General features: G+C 44.2%; 1 protein-coding gene across 2 annotated transcripts in view; it reads left to right on the forward strand.

Moving 5' to 3' along the window:
* Nucleotides 1–20890, forward strand: part of PPIH (peptidylprolyl isomerase H) — a 147435-nt gene that overhangs the window by 32205 nt on the left and 94340 nt on the right. For both annotated transcript variants that reach the window (XM_083162775.1, XM_083162776.1), the window contains exons 4-5: nucleotides 7612–7656; nucleotides 12729–12771. In XM_083162775.1, the coding sequence (XP_083018901.1) occupies nucleotides 7612–7656; nucleotides 12729–12771 (88 nt within the window). The remainder of the gene's footprint in view (nucleotides 1–7611; nucleotides 7657–12728; nucleotides 12772–20890) is intronic.

Consider the following 20890-nt stretch of genomic DNA (forward strand, 5'->3'; position numbering starts at 1 on the left):
AACACCTATAAAATCTTACAGAGCGATCCAACCAATGCTTTTGCAAATAAAACTAAGTCACTGATAACGGAGGCACTAAACAATCACTGGATAGATCAGGATGTTGCTCAGTTTTTAATAATTGACCATCCGATATGCCCTATATTGTATTTGACACCGAAAATACATAAAACCCTAGTGAGTCCGCCTGGGCGGCCAATTATATCCGCCAGGCACTCACTCTTTTCTAACATTGCTGTGTACCTAGATAGCTTCCTACAGCCCCTGGTACAGGGTACGGATAGCTATATCAGAGATACCACCGACTTTTTGGAAAAACTCAAGCGGGTGGTGTACAGTGAGGGGCACCTCCTAGTCACAATGGACGTGTCCTCACTGTACACTGTAATCCCGCACAACTTAGGGCTTGACACAGTGAGAAGGGCACTCACTGCGAGTGGTCAGAAAACTCCCCCCATAGAGTTTTTAGTATCATTGCTTGAACTTACATTGACGTGTAATTATTTTAAGTACGATGGTAATTTTTATCTCCAGACTGCGGGGACTGCTATGGGAAGTAACATCGCTCCCTCGTATGCGAACCTATTTATGGACGCATACGAGAGGACCCACATAGCCCCGCAGTTTGGGGATAGACTAGCGGTTTACCACCGCTTCATCGACGACGTGTTCCTAATATGGAAAGATTCACATGAACAGTTGTTGCACATGTTCACAGTGCTGAATTCCCTTGAATCGCCAATTAGATTCACTACTAATGTTCAGAGTGAATCCATAGAATTCTTGGATGTGACCGTATATGTGACTGATGGTGGCTATGGCCACAGGTTGTACCGAAAGCCCACTGACCGAAACACACTGTTGAGGTCAGAAAGCTTTCACCCAGCAGGTCTTAAAAATAACCTGCCAATTTCACAATTTTTAAGAGTTCTCCGGAATAACTCAGAGGAAGACATTGCGGAATCCCAATTGCAAGAAATGTGTCACCGCTTCGAAGAGAGAGGCTATAAAAAGCCAACTATACAGAAATGCCTACACAAGGCCCGAAATATACATGCATCCAAAAATACCAGAAAAACTACCAAGAAAGAAAACCTATTTGTGATACCGACAACTTACAACACAGCAAGTGGGTTAATACAAAAAAGTATCAGGCAGCATTGGCACATTGTAGCAAGTGACCCTATACTGAAGAATAGGCTACCTAACAAACCGTTAATCAGCTTCAGACGTGGGCAAAACTTAAAAGACCAGTTGATGAGACCACAGATGACACCTAGGTCCATCAAAGATACATGGTTAGTCACTCCTAAGAAGGGATGCCATCGCTGCACAGGGTGCACAACGTGCAGAAGTATGACGCCGGGGGCATTCTTCCACCATCCCTACACAGGGCGGAAAATCAACATCCTGCACAGGCTCACATGCACGTCAGATTTTGTGGTGTACATTTTAAAATGCCCATGTTCGTTAATATACGTGGGCAAAACAACATGCACATTTAAACAACGAATGGCCAACCACAGATCATCTATTACCTCTGCACTCCTCACTGGCACAACCGACAAGCCAGTCGCCAAGCACTTCTTGGAAGTTAAACATCCACTATCTGCACTCCGATGCATGATTATCGACAGAATCCCACCTCTAAATCGAGGGGGTGACAGAGCAAAAACCCTCCTACGTCGGGAAGCGATGTGGATCCACAAGTTGGATACCATATGGCCTAGAGGTTTGAACGAGTCGATACATTACTCTATATTTCTGGAAGACTGACACAACCTGCAACAAGTTACCGCCCTCCCTCAAGAGTCTGAGAGGACTTTTGGTAAAATCTCCTCCCAAAAATTTTGTCCTGGAATTTTTTCAAATTTTTTGGAATCCCATGGACTCCTTTTTCTTATATAAATATACAACCTGTGGTCTATATAAGTAATATACTAAAGAATTTATTAAGGGCACCGCATATGTTAGATAACCCTCCCTAAAAGTAAGAGGAAGATAAATAGCGATGCCCCTATATGTCTAGGTATGTGTATACCTCACACGCTCCATTCTTTATCTTTTGTAATATATTTATATTTGTAGTAGTTTAAGTTTCCTTTTGTTACCACGTTTATAAGTTTCCTTTATATATTTTTTATGTTCACTTTATTATGTAAAGTAATCATACATGGCGCATATGAATGTAATATTTATGCCAGCTAGTGACCCTTGACATGCTTACAAATAGCCATTTCTGTTTATAGTAGATGATTGTGTATGAACATTCAGGAGTCTAGATAATAACACCTATTTTTATGCACGTTTTTTCACTATTTTAATACGTTTAATATGTTTGTAATTTTTTTCACATATTTTAACTACACTTACACATAAATTATGGATATATCTCCGTCACATTAGAGACGCGATGCGTCACCATAACAACCCCAGTCAAATAGACACTACAGCAAGCTATGACGCCAGCGCTAAGCGCCGCGCGAATGTATCACATTAATGCCATCTGCAACTTCCGTGCCTGACGTGTGCGGGTCACACGTGCGGGTCACGGATTTTTAAACAAGCTGTGTGGAGACATCCCAGCTACCATATCACGCTAGTGCGCGGCGTCACGTGAGCCGGCACTAGGAAATCACACTGACCTTATCATCACTTCCGGGTCCGGCAGCGTGCGTTCCAAGCATGCGGACCACGGACTTAACGACTGCACTGGACACGATCTACAGCACCTTAATGAAATATAATATGCACTAGCACTTTACTATCAGACTCCTGATAAATATACACCATAAATTTCATTGGAAGCTTAAAACTTAGCAGTTAATTGGATGACTGCACGATAGTAAGCACTTCCGGGTCACATATGGCATAAATAGTGAGGCTCCAGCCCTAGCATGTCATCTTGAAAAAGGTCCCAGAGGCGGACCGAAACGTCGATGCCCATCACTGTTTGCCATGCTGCCTGATTAAAAGAACCCCTGTTTGATTGCAAGACTGGTGAGTGACTCCATCTATTTACACTATATATATATATATATATATATATATATTTCACATTAACTCTGGCACTCTGATTACAAATTTAACGACGGCCGGTGCCCTCACACAGCGTGTCTTGAACATGCCATATTTTCCGGATGGCGACATTCGGCAATAAATCAGGCAAAAGACAGCAGCAAGACGCCAACGTTTCAAATGTATTTCACATCAGGGCAACAACATGTATTACAGTTACTCACCAATTTATTCAAGTGCCCGCCATCACCATAGGTAGTCGTCACCATAATGCACCATGTAAGCTTTTGGCAAAGCACATAGGAACAGCATTGGAAGAAATGGCAAATGCATAATATGTATAATATACATGACAAACTCAAAACTACAAAAAACAACTAAGTCCCATATTTTCATTGAGCCCGCGAGTACTCAATGTATCTAAATAAATCCATTTTGCATCATCAATGCTGCAGCACGAATGGCCTGACGATGCTGGGCAATCCGTGTTTTGAACTGACAATCGGTCTTACCGATATAATATTTCCCACAGGGACATATCAGTGCATAAACTGCAAAGACCGATGTACATGTCAACCTGTGTTGTATTTTAAATGTCTTAGGCAAATAAGGATGTTTGCAAATGGGGGTTATAGGATCTTATATGGCGCAATGCAGCCCTAGTTTTGTAGTTCCTAAAGTGTCACCAACACCTTACACTTATACAACAACAAAAAACAATTTGGAACTCCTAAACAATAAGGCGCAAGGTATACTCAATAATTTCTTTAGTTCTTTTTCTTCAAAGATGTCTCTGATGGTGTTTAGTAATTGTGTCCGTTTCTCCGTCAAAGGTAGGTGTCCGTGAGCAGAGAAGATAAAAATAAGAAAAAAACGTAAATTAAACCATGTGTGTGGTAATTTATTATATGTCTGTGAAGTCAACAGAAAAAGAATTTTCAGATGTTTTTTTCTCAATAAAGTGAAGATATATTAGGCGTACCAAACTCACGTTGGACAAGTTGGTACGAAGCATATAAAGGTATCTTTATCCTTTAGTGGCGATATCTGTGGTTGTTTCTTTAATTAAAAGAAACCTTGATGAGCGGACACCTGAACACACAAGTGTGAGTTGGGGTACGCCCACCAATTAATCTTATACAAGAAATATTTAATTTGAGGGTAAGGTACACCATAATTAGGTGTAATAGAACCTTTACCCTCTAAACCAAACTGTTCACAGGAAAAATTCTGATATATGGTATATTTGATTCCCCCTTTTTTTCGAGCAAATCCTGAGTGGTGAACCTCCACAGAAATCCGTAAGAACCGGAGGCATTCTAAAGAAACCTTTTTGAGTGTAAACATCAAATTTACTCCGTGAGTAAGGGTACGCCCGTAAAACTAAAGACACCTTGATATATGTAATTTCTGCACAACTTTGGTGAGTGAGGTACGCCACCTATCCTTTTTTTGGCTCCTCACAAATCAAAACAATCCCTCACATCCCATAGGATCTACACATGTATTGTATTTTTCTCTTTCTTTGAGTACACTGGACAAACATCTCTCACACTTTGGGAAAAGAAAGGGATTGCCACCACGTAAAGATACCTTGATGAGTTTCGTATCAACTTGCCTAAACGTGAGTCTGGTACGCCATCCACTACTGGTCCTTTTATAGAGTAATAATCACTCTCTTCACCAGACGAATCCACACATGTATTGTACCTTTTTCTCTTTTTGAGCACACTGGCAAAATACCTTCCCCATTAAAGAAACAACCACAGATATCGCCACTAAAGGATAAAGATACCTTTATATGCTTCGTACCAACTTGTCCAACGTGAGTTTGGTACGCCTAATATATCTTCACTTTATTGAGAAAAAAACATCTGAAAATTCTTTTTCTGTTGACTTCACAGACATATAATAAATTACCACACACATGGTTTAATTTACGTTTTTTTCTTATTTTTATCTTCTCTGCTCACGGACACCTACCTTTGACGGAGAAACGGACACAATTACTAAACACCATCAGAGACATCTTTGAAGAAAAAGAACTAAAGAAATTATTGAGTATACCTTGCGCCTTATTGTTTAGGAGTTCCAAATAAGGATGTTTAATGCTCGGTCCTGTCAGCATGTAACCGCAGATATATGGAAAAAAGGGGCCACAACTCCTACTCCTCCTTGCGCAGCTGCTATGTCTGACTCTGACACTTATCGGGGATCACCTTCCCCACATATACAAATATTGGAACAATGGGATATAAGTGGAGTCTACACAGCGCTTATAGATGACAGATATGACAAAAAATATGATAAGATATACACGTCACTTCCCTTATTTATCATCGAGGGTCTGATGGCGTGAATGATCCTAAAATTCTCAATGGTGTCCCATGGGAATATTCACATAGGGAGGCATGGGAGAAATAAAGACAATGTATTTTCTGTCAGAATACATATGACCATATATGGAGAATAAAAAGTCCCAATGTGATTCACTCTCAGGGGAAAAACAGGTGTTTTGATAGATGTCCTTCCACCATCAAGTGCAGAGAATGTTATCGTACCAATAAACTCACTTTAGTGAGGTGCAGAACCCACACATAAAGGTATCTTTAAGAATATGGAAGATCGTACCCCACTCACAGTAAAGGAGGAAGGCAGATATTTCATATAAAGGTATCTTTCAAAGGGAATATTTCATGGGGAGCGTACCCCAACTCACTGTGGAAAATGAGGTGCAACTCCCATCAAGGTTTCTTTACGACACTCAGATTGGTGTCCAAAAAGATTTTATTCATAAAAACACTCCAATCATATGGAAGATAAAAAATACAATCCAAAAATTACAAAGAGGCCCATTGAGAATTTTAGGATCATTCACGCCATCAGACCCTCAATGATAAATAAGGGAAGTGACGTGTATATCTTATCATATTTTTTGTCATATCTGTCATCTATAAGCGCTGTGTAGACTCCACTTATATCCCATTGTTCCAATAGCATGTAACCGCAAGTTACACACCCAACACATTTTACACAACCAAGTTTAGATGTGCTAAAAAAGATGTTCCTTTTTATTTTGCCCATATTCATACCATCATTTGGCCCACTAGATATAATATAGCTAGCAAAGCTGCAAAAAAAAGCTGTTTCTAAGTACTGGCCGATAGTAACATCTGACCCTAGCCTGACGGCTATTAACAGGAAAAGGATCATGTCTGGGTACTCCCGTGGCAAGAATATACGTGATTATGTAGTTCACTCAGATGTCACTAAAATGGGCAAAATAAAACAACATCTTTTTTAGCACATCTAAACTTGGTTGTGTAAAATGTGTTGGGTGTGTAACTTGCGGTTACATGCTGACAGGGCCGAGCATTAAACATCCTTATTTGCCTAAGACATTTAAAATCCAAAACAGGTTGACATCAGTGCATAAACTGCAAAGACCGATGTACAACCTGTGTTGGATTTTAAATGTCTTAGGCAAATAAGGATGTTTAATGCTCGGCCCTGTCAATATTATATCGGTAAGACCGATTGTCAATTCAAAACACGGACGGCCCAGCATCGTCAGGCCATTCGTGCTGCAGCATTGACAGGCACTAGTACACAGCCGGTTGCTAGGCATTATGACGAGACCGGACACTCCCCCACTGCCCTGCGACACTTGATCATCAATCATATCCCTCCTAGGAACTGAGATAGATCTAAAATTGTATGGCAAAGAGATGCAAAATGGATTTATTTATTAGATACATTGAGTCCTCATGGGCTCAATGAAAATATGTTTTTTGTAATGTTGAGTTTGCCGTGTATTGCATGTACAGTATATTATGCATTTTCCATTTCTTCCAATGCTGTTCCTATGTGCTTTGCCAATAGCTAACATGGTTGTGAAGGGTGCACTATGGTGACGACTTCCGGGTGTGGCCACAGACGTGGTCGGGTGACTCCCGGGGAGGACTCTCTGGTGATGACGGGCACTTGGATAAATTGGTGAATAACTGTAAAACATGTTGTTGCCTTGACGAAAAATGTGAAATACATTTGAAACGTTGGCATCTTGCTGCTGTCTTTTTGCCTGATTTATTGTGGAGTGCCGCCGTCCGGAACATATATATTTATATATCAATAAATAATTATCTCTCTCTCTGTCTGCCCCAGCTCTCTCCCACTCTCTGCCCCAGGTCTCTCTGTCTGCACCAGGCATCTCTCTCTCTGTCTGTCTTCCCAAGCTCTCTCTCTCTCTGTCTGTGTCTTTCTGCCCCAGGTCTCTTTTTCTCATATGTAGATACAGCCAAGGTCGCACAACGAGTATAGGTATATTATTTTAATCTGCATGAGCTGCTTGTGCATGCTATATGCATCGTTTTGTAAATAAGACACATTTTAACTGAAAAACTTGCTTTAAAAAAGTGCTGTGCTCGTAACTTGACTTGTAGTGCATAGAGCATAGATGAAAATATCTGGATATTGTTTTGCTAACTTTTTCACTGAAATGCAGGATGCCTTATTTTTTTTATTTTACAAAGAATATACTTTAATTATACTAATTGTTATGACTATTTCATAGCATTTTGTGATGGTTTGCAGGAAAGATGGCGTTCCTATTGGGTACAAAGGCAGCACTTTCCATAGGTATGTATGACATACATAGAACATTGGATATACAGCATTGTCACGTGTGACATTAATTGCATTACACAAATTGACCCTTACTCTGGTTCACTCGCAAAGGAAAATGGACAAAATGGACAAAACCATATGCACTGCAGGTGGGGCAGATATAACTTGTGCAGAGAGAATAAGATTTGGGTGGGGTTTTACTTCAAAGGGGAATATTCAATGATATACTTCTCCATGTGCAGCGAATCCTGTTTAGGATTCGCTGCACATTCGCAGGGTTCAGGAGGGCTGCAGCATTCGCTGCCAGCCCTCCCTGTCACCCTATTCAATGCAGTAGGGGCTCGCTGGCAAATGCCGCAGGGGGACTGAGGCAATTAGGGAGATGTAAGCCTCCCTGCCTGCCCCAGAATTTGTGGGGGATGGCTCCCGGGGCACAGGCTGCAGAGGCGGCCCCCCCCCCCCCCCCGGGAGGGGCAGGGGTAGTGAGCCGCACCTCTGGTCCCACTCGTAACAAGCCGGGACCAGAGTGAACTGAATATATGAATATCTAATGAGCAGCTCCCGGCCCCCTGCTGGTGAAAGTGTAAAAAAAAAATATATATTTTTTTAAATAATAATTAATTATATATTAATGTACTTCAAGCACATGAATAAAAATAGCATGCCCCTTCACAGAAAAAAAAATCTGATTTTCTGACACCAAAAAAAAAACACCTTTATTTTAAAAGATCACTTTCCAGTTCACCTTAAAAAGATTCGCCATCCTAGCATTGAATACACTCTCGGCGAATCCCAGTGTAAACCCCATTGAAATACAGCAGCGAATTGCAGCGAGCATTAAATGGAGAACTGGCTGGCATTCACTGTTCGCTTTCATGCTTACTTGAGATGTTTGGACAGCAATGGGGGATGCCTGTTTCAGGTGGATTTTTAGCACACAGCATGGAATGAATGTAAGTACCAGTTCTACTGATAGCAGCTGCAGATGGAAAACAATGGGAGGTGCAACAATACACATGAAGATGAATCCTTGCTTTCCATTGTAGTAAATCTGGCTGATGCAACTGCACACATTTTCTGATGTATTCTATGCGTGATGGGCAATTTTAATTTGAGAAGAAAATAAACAAATAACAAATATAGTCAGTGGAATTCTAACAGTGTAGGACAACTCTTTAGGGCCAAAGGTTATGAAAGGATAGTGGTGGAGTGAGAGCATAGAGAGGGCTGTTTGGGCAATTGTGTGTACCATAATTTGATAACATGGCTATGTGGGAGAAGGGAATGTGTATTTTGGGTATTTAATGATGTAGTAAGTGCTTGATTTACTACAACTCTAAAAATAAAAAGTGGTGCTGTTGCAAATAACAACCAATGAAATTCTAGCTTTTATTTCTCTAGAAACTAATAGCTAGATTCTGCAGTACTTGTGTATTATCACGGCAACCATCGCATCGCATACCACTAATTAAGGTATGCGATGGGACCGATTTGAGGCTTTTCCCAGGCAGAGTGTACAATTTTAATATTGCGTCGCGTCGCATCGCATGCCATTATAATGGCATGCAACGCAATTTCAATGTTAAATGCCCAGCCAGACCCGATTTTTAATTGTATCCCCACCCTGATGGGTAATAAGTATGTTAAATGCCCCCCCATTGTTAACGCCACCCCACTATCAATGCCAACCCAAAGTGTGGCGAGCGCAGTGGTACGCGTCTTCCGACCTTTTCATACCCCTACTATCCACGTCGGCGAGGAGTTGATTTGATATAGTGTGGCGAGCGCAGCGAGCCACCGAGCCCGAAGCGTGGCGAGCAGAGTATTCACAAGTATTACGCGTCCCCTCATGGGGCTCGCCACGCTTGGGGCTCGGTGGCTCGCTGCGCTCGCCACACTATATAAGATCAACTCCACGCCGAGTGGGGGTATGAAAAGGTCAGAGGACGCGTACCGCCTCCCCTCACGGGCTCACCAAGCTTCGGGTTGGCGTTGATAGTGGGGTGGCGTTAACAATGGGGGGCCATTTCACATAGTCATTACCCATCAGGGTGGGTGTACAATCTAAAATCGGGTCTGGGGGCCATTTAACATAGGAATTTGTCATTTGGGTGCATGTGCGACTTAAAATCTGTCGCATGCGATCCAACGCGATTTTTGGTTGTACAATGACCTGCGATGGAAATAGGGGGCGCCGTGATAATACACAAGTACCGATTCTGCCCTTTTTTTCAAGTTCTAGTAAAACTTTAATTAGATCTGTCACTATTGAGCGATAGAAGAAACTATATTTGAATAACAGTCCCCAAGACTCTGAGCAGGGCCCTCGACCCACTTGGTCGTCACCCTTCGCTATTTTAAACTGAGCTACTCTGACTTAGTGACTGCCACTGTAATACCCCCCCCCCCCCCCCGGAGTTTTGCCTCTTTGACCTGGGTCTACGTTAGTGTACATGGAGCAGTGTAAACGGGTATGCCAAGTCATCTGACCCGGCTCCGTTTACACCAGCGGGCAAGCCCAACCTTCCAACCGCAGCGCCCTGCGATCAGTATGCAGATTGGGCAGGGGTGCACACAGCCTCCGCTGTTGTCTGCTGTACTGTGCAGACAGCAGTGGAGGCAGGGAGGAGGTGGAATGGATGCCTGTGTGTGGCATCCATTCACCTTGCAGATGGGGGTTAGGGGGTGCACGGAGGCTGGGGGCAGCGCAGCAGCTTACCTTGGTGCTGGGCTTGCCCCCAGCGTGGTGGTTCTGCCGCAACGGTTGGCAGTCCCGGAGCTTGGAGATGATGTCTTCTCCAAGCGCCGCCCCCTGCACCCATGTGCAATGTAAACCGTGCCACCCTGGGAATATTCCGCAGTGCAAACAGGGCAATCCTGGATCCAACCCAGATTGGAACGGTTTTCCAAATACTGGGTCAGATCCGGGATTTTGGTGTAAAAGTGGTATTCATTACAGACACTCATTTAATTGATTCCTTATTTAACTGTTTGCTTTTTGCCCTTGTACTCACTCTTTTAATTATTTTTATATTATATTTGTTTCTGCCATTATAATTCTCCATGTGTGGCGTTAAGGACACTTCATGACAGCAGCATGTTATGTCTTGAGGATATTTAAAGACCAGTGAAAGCGGTGTCCAAATAAGTCTTGGCTTTTTTTTAATTTGTCACAACATGTAAAACACAGCTTAGCTGTCATTCCAAATGTAGCAAGTAGATGGATTCTAAATAATTTTTGCAGCAGTAGGATTTGTATAAAGTGATAGATTAGAGAAGCAAATTTTGAGAAAAATCACAAAGCGTGACTTTTGCAGAGTCCAAATTGTGCCATACATAGCACAATAAAACCAAGATGTATGTAGTTTTATGATTACAGAATGTTTCATATAAGTCTGGTAGATTTGAGGGGCAGATTTATTAAGCTCGGTGAAGTGATAAAGAGTCTGTTTTTTATCACCGGCCAATCCGCTCCTACCTGTGAAGTTACAGGCTTGGTTTGAAAAATGACAGGTAGAAGCTGATTGGCCAGTGATAAAAATCAGACACTTTATCACTTCACCGAGCTTAATATATCTACCCCTTAGTCTTTTGACAAAGCAATTTCACAACCAAATGGAGAGAAGTGTAGTTTGACTGGAATTGGCACATTCAATTTTGATTCCCAGTAATGACGTACAAAAAGCATGTTGTGAAACGGTTCATTTTTATTGAACAATAATGTCTCTATGAACCATGATAGTAGCAGTTTAGCTGTAGGCGTATGGGGCTTATTCAGACCTGATCAGCTTTTTTTTTTAGCAAAAAAAAAAATAATGTTGTACTGCAGGTGTGACAAATGTAATGTGCAAATACAGTTAAGGGATGTACAGGGCAAGCAGGCTAAGCAATTTTGACTAAGCCAATTTTGGTTAATCCCATGAGTGATTTTGTTTAGGCCGATTTGGCCATAAGCCAAATACGCTGTGTGCCGCTTAGTCAGTATTGCCTTGCCTGCACAGTCTATTTGGCCAGGCAATAGCGATGCCGCACATCGCAATTGACTGCAGTGTACATATGGTGAGATTCTGGCTAAAATTGCTAGGCGATTTTGATGTGTTGCAGTCATTGGGTCTACAAGCATTAGATTGACCAATATATGTCAACACAAGAAATAGGTCGACATGGTTAGTAGGTCAATACAAGTATTAGGTTGCCTTAAAAAAGGTCGACGTGAGGTTTTCCTTTTTTTTATTTTATTTTTTAAAAAGGTGGTTTTTCATACTATCCAAGTGGGTATAGAGTGAGAATATAAAAATTTGCAGAGCGTAGTGAGGCAGCGCGCCTGAAGCTTTGTGAGCAGATGCAGTACACTTATACTTGTGTCCATGTTGACTTCAGTCATCATAGACACCCAAAAACATGAAAAACCTCATGTCAACCTTCTCATGTCGACATAATACTTGTGTTGACCTAATGACCATGTCGACCTAACGCATGTTGCTCTATTTCATGTGTCGATCTAGTGACTGTCCACATAAGTTCTGTCGACCCAATGACCCATTCCCATTTTGACTATCTACTCAAAATTGGCTAGCACATCACCCCATGTGTACACAGCTTTGGATTTGAGTGGGGTGTGTTCAAACTGAAATATAAATTGCAGTGTAAGAATAAAGCTGCCAGTATTTACCCTGCACAGGAACAAAATAATTCACCCAATCTAATGCTGTCTTTGCACATGTTACATTTGCCTCACCTGCAGGGCTGTATGGTTTTGTCCATTTGCTAAAAAAGCAGCTTTGCAATCAGGTCTGAATAACCTCCTGTGTCAGAGCCATGTGTCACTAGAACATTTTGACCTCAGTGGTATTTTCTAAAATTCTCTCCAGCTAAGTGCGCTAAAATATCTAGTTATGGCTCTGTGACTCGGTATGTTAATAAGAATCTCATGCAATAACATATATGCAATGGAAATGATATGACTCATATAAAGGGATTGTTGCTATTTGCTTTATACCTGTGATGTAACTGATTTTTTTACCCTCTCATTTATTGACTTTTTATTGTGCACTTATACATTCTTTGTGTATTATTCTCTGCAGGGTTATAAAAGATTTCATGATCCAAGGAGGTGATTTTGTCAATGTAAGTTTCCATGGTAACACTACTGTTTTAAAACTGGTAAGACTAGATTATCTAGGAGGTTAACTTAATACACAATGGGGTTATTCCGTTAGCTGCTGGGTTTACCCTGTGACTAATTGGAAGCAATATTGCCTGCTACTACTGCAAATTGAAAAGTCAAGATTCAAGGTCGGAAATCCACTGACACCACATAAACTGCTCAATCTATGGGTATTTTTCCCTGCACACTGACCAAGATTTTGTGTTTTCTTTCCATGGACTTTAGCCTGATTGCGGGTTCTCAAGCAAATTAGTAAGGGTAATCCCCACTCATTGACTATCTCTTGCACTTAAACACTCTAAATTAGCCATGGCCAAACTGTGGCCCTTTAGCTGTTGTGTTGCTACACATCCCAGCATGCCTTGCCATTGTTTTAGCATTCAATAATAGCAAAACTGTGGCAAGGTATGATGTGACTTATAGTTTCACAACAGCTGGAGTGCCATCATTTGGCCATGCCTGTCCTAAATAAAACACTGCATATAAGAATTGAAAGACAAGGATCGGTAACATATTTGGGCTCAATGAGATGGTCTTACAGTAATGTTGACATGGGGACAGGAGTACGAGAAGGACTAAAGAGAAAATACTGTATGTAAGTATATGTTGGACTGTAATTGGATAGGAAAGTTTTATATAGGTTATGTGGGCTGTTGTGGAAATTGATAAGCTGCCTGAAAAGGTTTGTTTTCGGGGAATGCTTGAAATTGTGGAGTTTAGAGGAGATTCTTTATTGTCTGTAGGAGGGCATTTTTAACAGAGTAGGTACATCCTGTAGAAAGTCCTGCAGTCGTAAATAGGGAGTATGGATCATAGGGTTGAAAAGAGTAAAGGCCCCCATACATTAGGCCGACTTGTCCTAGGGACAAGTCGGACCCAATTTACCTGCGAGCCGCCCGGCAGCTCCCCGGGAGGCTCACATACAATTTGGCACTTGATGTGCCATTTTTACATGGGATAAATCGCATGCGATTTATCCCTTGTAAAAAAAAACCCGGGGAGCTGCAGGGCGGTGAGCAGTAGTGGGGGCGGGCAGCGGCAGTAGTGGGGACGGGCAGCGGTGGTCGGGGCGGCCAGCGGCGGTAGTGGGGGCGGCCAGCGGCGGCGGGGACGGGCGGCGTTTGCGGTGAGCGCAGTGTACTTACACATAGCAGCGGCGGGGACGGGACGCGCAGTGGCGGCTATTATATTTTTAAAATACTTGTCAAATGACCGGCCGCTCTCTGATTGGCTGAGAGCTCTCCGGCCAATCAGAGAGCGGCCGGTCATTTGACAAGTATTTTAAAAATATAATAGCCGCCACTGCGCGTCCCGTCCCCGCCGCTGCTGCTATGTTTAAGTACACTGCGCTCACCGCACACGCCGCCCGTCCCCACCGCCGCTGCCCGCCCCCACCACTGCTGCCGCTGGCCGCCGTGTCTGTATGCATATGCCTGTCAGGTGGCAGGCATATGCATACAGGGAGGTCGGACGTGATCGTATGTACAGACCGTCCGACCTCCCTGATCCGGTCCGATGCGCACGGGACCGCGCATCGGATCGGATCAAATGTCACATACCTACGATTTTGGGCCGATTTCATCCGATTATCGGCACAAAGTGCCGGTTAATGGCCTTGTGTTTGAGTAAGAGTTGTTTTTATATTGAAAACGGTAGAATACAGGAAACCAATGGATGAGATTACATCCAATACAAATGGCAGAAATACATTCAGTCACACAGACCAAAACAGATGGTGACAATTCTGTGGAGCATACATCCATTTAAGTATTATCTTCTTACAGATGATGCTGAAATCTAAAATAACTTTTCTCTTTTGTCCAGTCAGGTGACACAGCTTCACCTTGGGATGTAGGAGGGTCCGCAGGAGCCAGGCACCTATGCTGAAATCTTTCCTCTGGTTGCAGGCTCCTCCCCTTCCGCATCCCATCATGCTTCAGTTCATTTTAGGTGCCCACAGGAGTGGGTGCTATGCTCGGCTGCTCCTGCAGCTGCCGATTTTTCCTTTGGATTTTTACTAGATAGTTAGGAATTTTATTACCTTAACCTAGTGCAGGTTTTTATTTTACAGTGTGCTGCTTTTAAGAAGCGCCGCACACTGAGAGCGCAGCAGAGGCTGAGAGAAATGTGTCCTGTCAGCGCTCTGTGTGCGGTGGGACGCAGCTGCATCTCATATAAAGAGAAGCGGCGGTGTCTCCGGCACCGCGCTTAACCTCTTTTAAGAAGAGGTTTGCCTGGGCCCGGGGAGCGTCAGAAACCGGCTTCTTACTTAGAAGGGGATCGTGGGGGACAGACATCCCACGATGGCGGTCGCCATCTTGAGGGCTTATAGACTGTAATCCCTCTGGGGCAGTGAAGTCTATTACAGGTGTCCAGAGCAGCTGGACGACTCCAATTGCTCCCAGGAACAAGGGAGGCACTGGAGGTGAGGAGAAACAATTGTGGGAGCAACTAAAGGGGGACAAGGGCGCCAATTGGCTTTCCTACCCTGCTGAAGAGAAAATGGCGCCATTACTACTCTGTGTAATGGTGCCATTTTCTCTCCACTGTGGAGCTGAAGCCTGGCTGAATCCTCCAAGGTACAGAGATTACCGTTTCTCCTGGAAAGCGCCAACCCCGCTGACGCTGAAGTCACCTACCACAAGCAGTCAGATAAGTACTCTATTTACATTGCTTGGTACTTTGCCTGACATTGTGCACCGTGGGTTAAATATGACTGACACGTGTGATAATGCTGCTGCGGAGAGGGGGGAGGTGCGGGCCATGTTATTAGACTGCAGATCTTGTGGTGTAAATTTAACATGTGAACAGATGGATCAAGGGGATTTGTGCCCTGCTTATGAAGCGGTGCCCACTAGTGCGCAAGCCCTGAGGTCTGAGCAACAAAAACCTGTGTGGGCTGTGGCGTTGGGGAGGTCTATGAATGCCTTAGCTGAGGCTCTTAATAGGCAAAAGGATAGCCTTATTAAGTCTCCTGGCCCTAGTTCATCCTCCCAGACTGCTATGGGATCCATTGCTCATTCGCAAGGGGACTCCATGTTACTGCAGGTCATACAGGACACTGCTCAAGGGGTTCATAAGATGAATGCAAAACCTTCTTCCAGAAGGCCTTCAGCTACACCTCCTCTGTTATCTGTGGATTCTGATGATGACGGTGTTTGTGAAGATGATTCACGTTGGGAGCAAAGGGAAGAGGCTGATGCTTCTTTCCTGGGCATTGAGGATTTAATCCTTGCTGTGAAACAGGCTTTGGACCTGTCTGAAGAAGACAGGGTTCAGGCGGATTGTGTTTTTATAAGAATGCGTAAAGAGTCTGTTACATTCCCTTCTGATGAAGGTATGGTCTCCCTGTTGTGAGAAGCCTGGAACTCTTCAGATAAAAGTGACTATGTCTAAAAGGTTTGCAGATATGTACCTTTACATGCTTGAGGAGCATGTAAAGTTGTGGGAGATAGTTCCGTTAGTGGACGCTCCTGTGGCTAGATTGTCAAAAGCCACTGCTTTACCGGTCCAGGGTGGCGCGGCCTTCAAGGACCCGGTAGCTAAAAAAAAGTGGAAGGTTGCCTTAAGGCAGTCTTTGAAGGAGTGGGTTATACACTCCGTCCCATTATTGCTTCAGCCTGGGTAGCCAAAGCAATGATTAAGTGGGCTGAGGCTTTGGGAAATCAGTTGCAACCTGATTCCGAGGCTTTTCTCTTAACTGAGAAGCTCAGATGTGCTGCAGAGTACATCACTGAGGCTGGTGAAGAATGCGCTAAAATGGCGTCTAAGGTTTCTGCCACGCCGGTATCTGCAAGGCGAGCCCTCTGGCTTAAGGCCTGGGACGCAGATAACGAATTGAAGAAATCCCTGGAGTCCTTGGCCTTTAAAGGGGAACTGCTTTTTGGTTCTGAACTGGAGTCCATCATAAAGCAGTCCACAGGGGGGAAGAGTACATTTCTTCCTACCACTACTAAAACTTCAGGTTCAAAATTTGGAGTTTTCAAACCTGCTTTTTGCTCGTCCTTTCGAGGCGGAGCACCTAACAAAGGACAGGCGGGAAAAGGTAGATTCCCGGCAGCTAAGGCAAAGCCTCCAAATCCAGATTTGGAGCCTTTGGAAAGAAGCAGGTGTCTAAAGGAGAGGAAAAATGCTCTGCATGATGGGGTGGAGGCTCCCTGTTCTGTCCTCAGAGTGGGGGGCCGCCTCCTGCAGTTTCGGGACAAATGGAATATTCCAACCTCAGACCCTTGGGTTCTTTCAATTGTCTCAAGAGGTTATTGGATAAATCTAAGGGGAAATCCTCCACGGAGATTTCTCCCAACCCCTTTGCCAAGAGAAGACAATTTGTGCACGGCCCTTTTGGGGGTGGCGTTGTCTCTCAGGGGAAGGGGGGGTTGGTCCCGGTTCCACAGGAGGAACGCAAGAAAGGTTTTTACTCAATCCTTTTCTTGGTGCCCAAACCAGACGGGTCAGTCAGACCTACTAAATTTGAAGTCATTAAACCAACACCTTTGGGTGGATCACTTCCGCATGCAGTCTTTGCGATCAGTGCTTGGCAGTATAGAGCCAGGGTAATTTTTGGCATCGGTATATATTCAGGACGCATATCTTCACATACCCACATGCACAGAGCATCAATCCTTACTTCGCTTTGCGATATTGGAGACTCATTTGCAGTTCCAGGCTCTACCCTTTGGTCTGGCTACAGCGCCAAGGGTATTCACAAAGGTGATGGCTGTCATGGCAGGGGAATAGTGATTATTCCCTACCTGGACGATCTGCTATTCAAAGCAGAGTCAAAGAGCAAGTTGCAGGACCACCTGTCAGTAGCAACACACTTCTTGCGAGACATGGGTTGGGTACTCAATCTACCCAAGTCCCATTTAATCTCTTCACAGAGACTGCAGTTTCTGGGCGTAATATTGGACACTCACTTGAACAGGGTATTTCTACCAGAGTCCAAAGAGAGGGACATTTATCAGCTGGTATTACTGTTACTGCAGGCGTCAAGGCCTACAGTCTGGCAAGGGGTGAAGCTCCTAGGCAAAATGGTGGTGATATTCGAGACACTATAGTTTGCCAGGTTTCATTCCAGAACTCTTCAGTGGAACATCCTCTCCTGTTGGTCAGGGAATGCAAAAACCATGAAACAAGAGAGGTTACCTCTCCCAGGAGACAAAGGAGTCCTTACTATGGTGGACCTTGCAGCTGGAATGGTCAATCTGCTCTTGGGATTGGGTGGTCATAACGACCGATGCCAGTCTCAGGGGTTGGGAGGCGGTTGCCCTTCACCTTCGGTTGAAAGGCCTTTGGTCCAAACAGGAATCCAGATTGCCAATAAATATTTTGGAACTTTGTGCAGTGTGGAAAACACTTCAACAAGCGGAGGATTGTCTGAAAGGCATTCCGATTAGAGTTCAATCAGAGTACGCCATGGCAGTGGCTTACCTGAATCTTCAGGGTGGGACTCGCAGCAACATGGCGATGCAGGAAGTCTCACAGATCTTCACCTGGGCAGAGATCAACATTCCGATTCTGTCTGCTGTCTTTATTCCGGGTATCCGGAATGTCGAGGCGGATTTTCTCAGCAGAGAGGATTTGCTGGAGGGGGAATGGTCCTTACATCCGGAGGTATTCCAGGAGATTTTGAATCGCTGGGGGCTCCCAGAAGTGGATCTAATGGCATCCAGGAACAACTGTCAGGTTCTGAGATTTTGTTCCAGGATCAGGGACCCAACCACTTGGGCGGTAGATGCTATGACGGTTCCGTGAAAATTTCACCTGGTATACATTTTTCCTCCGTTCCCAATGATACCGCGGGTATTGAGAAGGGTGAAGTCTCAACAAGTGCAGGCAATTCTGATTGTTCCAGACTGGCCCAAGAGGTCGTGGTATTCGGACATTCTGAAGTTATCAGCGGAATCTTGGCTCTTCGTCAGGACCTTCTAAGACAAGGGCCATTTATGCACCTGGACCTAGCTCGGCTCAGTTTGACGGCTTGGCTTATGAGAACTCCTTACTAAGGAGGAGGAAAGGATTGTCTGAGGCAGTTATCCAGACTATGCTAAGGTCTCGTAAACCAGTGTCTGCGGCTAATTACCATTGAGTCTGGAAAATTTACATTAGGTGGTGTGAGCGTCAGAAGGTTCACACTTCCAGGTTCAAGGTGTCCAGATTGTTGTATTTCCTTCAAGATGGTTTCTCTACAGGTTTGGGACTACAGTCTCTTAAAGTACAGATTTCTGCGCTATCAATCTTCTTTAAGAAGAGGATAGCCTTTTTGCCGTAGGTTTAAAACTTTTATACAGGGTTTTACCAGGTTAAAACCCCCATATAGGCAGCCAATTTATCGTTGGTTCTGTCAGTTCAACAGAACCCTCCTTTTGAACCGTTAAGGTCGGCTGACCTAAAATATGTTTCTTGGAAATTTACTTTTCTGTTAGCCATTGCTTTGGCTAGGCGTGTTTTGGAGTTAGGAGCTTTGTCCTGTAAATCTCCACATTTAATTTTTCATGATGATAGGGCTGTGCTTCGAACAGTACCTAAGTATTTACAAAAAGTGGTTTCTTCTTTTCATTTAAACCAGGAGATTGTGCTCCCGGTGTTTTCCCCACCAGAAGGGGCAAAAAATAGGGACAAATTAAGGAATTTGGACGTAGTTCGCGCCTTGCGAATTTACGTCAAAAGGGTAAAGGACATCCGCAAAAAAGATCTGTTGTTGGTATTGTACGATGTGCATAAGAGAGGATGGCCTGCTTCTAAGCAGACGATTGCCAGGTGGTTAAGGTCCGTTATTGCCTTTGCTTACACCAAGGTCGGTAGACCTGTTCCCTCTCAGTTGCTTCCTCATGGGCTGTGCATCATGGAGCTACAGTGGAGCAGTTGTGCAGGGCTGCCACTTGGTCCTCTGTTCACACCTTTACCAAATTTTACAGGTTCCATGAGTTCGCGACGGAGGAAGCTTCATTTGGACGGGCAGTAATGAGAACTGGCAGTCTGAGCGTACCCTCCCATAATACTGGCTCGTGAACGTCCCAAGGGGAAGCTGTGTCACCGGACTGGACGAAAGAGAAAAGGGGATTTTTGTAAGAACTGACCGTTCAAAACCCCTTTGAGTCCAGTCCGGTGACACAGTGATCCCTCCCCTACGCTCAGTAAGTCATACCGTTCATGTGTATCATGTTATGGTTATATGATTGTGCATATAAGATGTCGGGCATTGTACTGTGTTGTGTATCCTAGTGTTCTTTAGAAAATGAACTGAAGCATGATGGTATGCAGAAGGGGAGGACTGCAACCAGAGGAAAGATTTCAGCATAGGTGCCTGGCTCCTGCGGACCCTCCTACATCCCAAGGTGAAGCTGTGTCACTGGACTGGACTCAGAGAAAGGGGTTCGAACGTTAAGTTCTTACAAAAATCCCCTTTTTAGAACTGAAGAGATGTAGTATAGATTGAAAAAAGCAAAGGGCCTTTACACTGAGCCTTGTGGAATTCCAACAGATAAATATAGTGAAGAGGTGGATTCAGAGAAGTAAACATTGAAAGAGCGAGAATAGATAGTACAGATGGAGCGCCTGTCAGCCAGCCTGAAGAATCACCAGATCTCGTGCAGGCTGGTGGACAGGAGTTCCTTCTGATGCATGATCGCCTCACACACTTGCGCGTCCCCGTCAGCACGGTGTCGGGTGCGGACCCCCTGCCTGTCTCCGCTTCAGGGACAGGTGAAGGGTTAGTGGGCAGGGTTAGTGGGGCTGCAGGTGGCGACGGTGGAGCCAGCGAAGGGCGGCAGCAGGCTCCGCCAGAATGGAGTGCATGCGCGCCCTTCTGTCGGATGGTGGAACACGGCAGCAGGCGATGCTATCGCCAGGAGCAGCTCAAATGAGAGCTGCTCCATCTGTAGGATGAGAATGAAGAAAGCTGTGTCCTGAAGACCTTGGGATTGTAGTGTTTGTATGAGAAGAAAGTGGTGAACAGTGTAAAAAGTAGCATAGAGATCTGGAACAATCAGAAGTGAGTAATTTAATTTAGACTTCACATTGACCATATAATTTTCTGTTTTTGTTCGTGTTGTCTCTGTGGAGTTTTGGGGACAAAAG

Source organism: Crinia signifera, chromosome 19, assembly GCF_055691185.1.
Source record: "Crinia signifera chromosome 19, ASM5569118v1, whole genome shotgun sequence".
Lineage (NCBI taxonomy): Eukaryota > Metazoa > Chordata > Amphibia > Anura > Myobatrachidae > Crinia > Crinia signifera.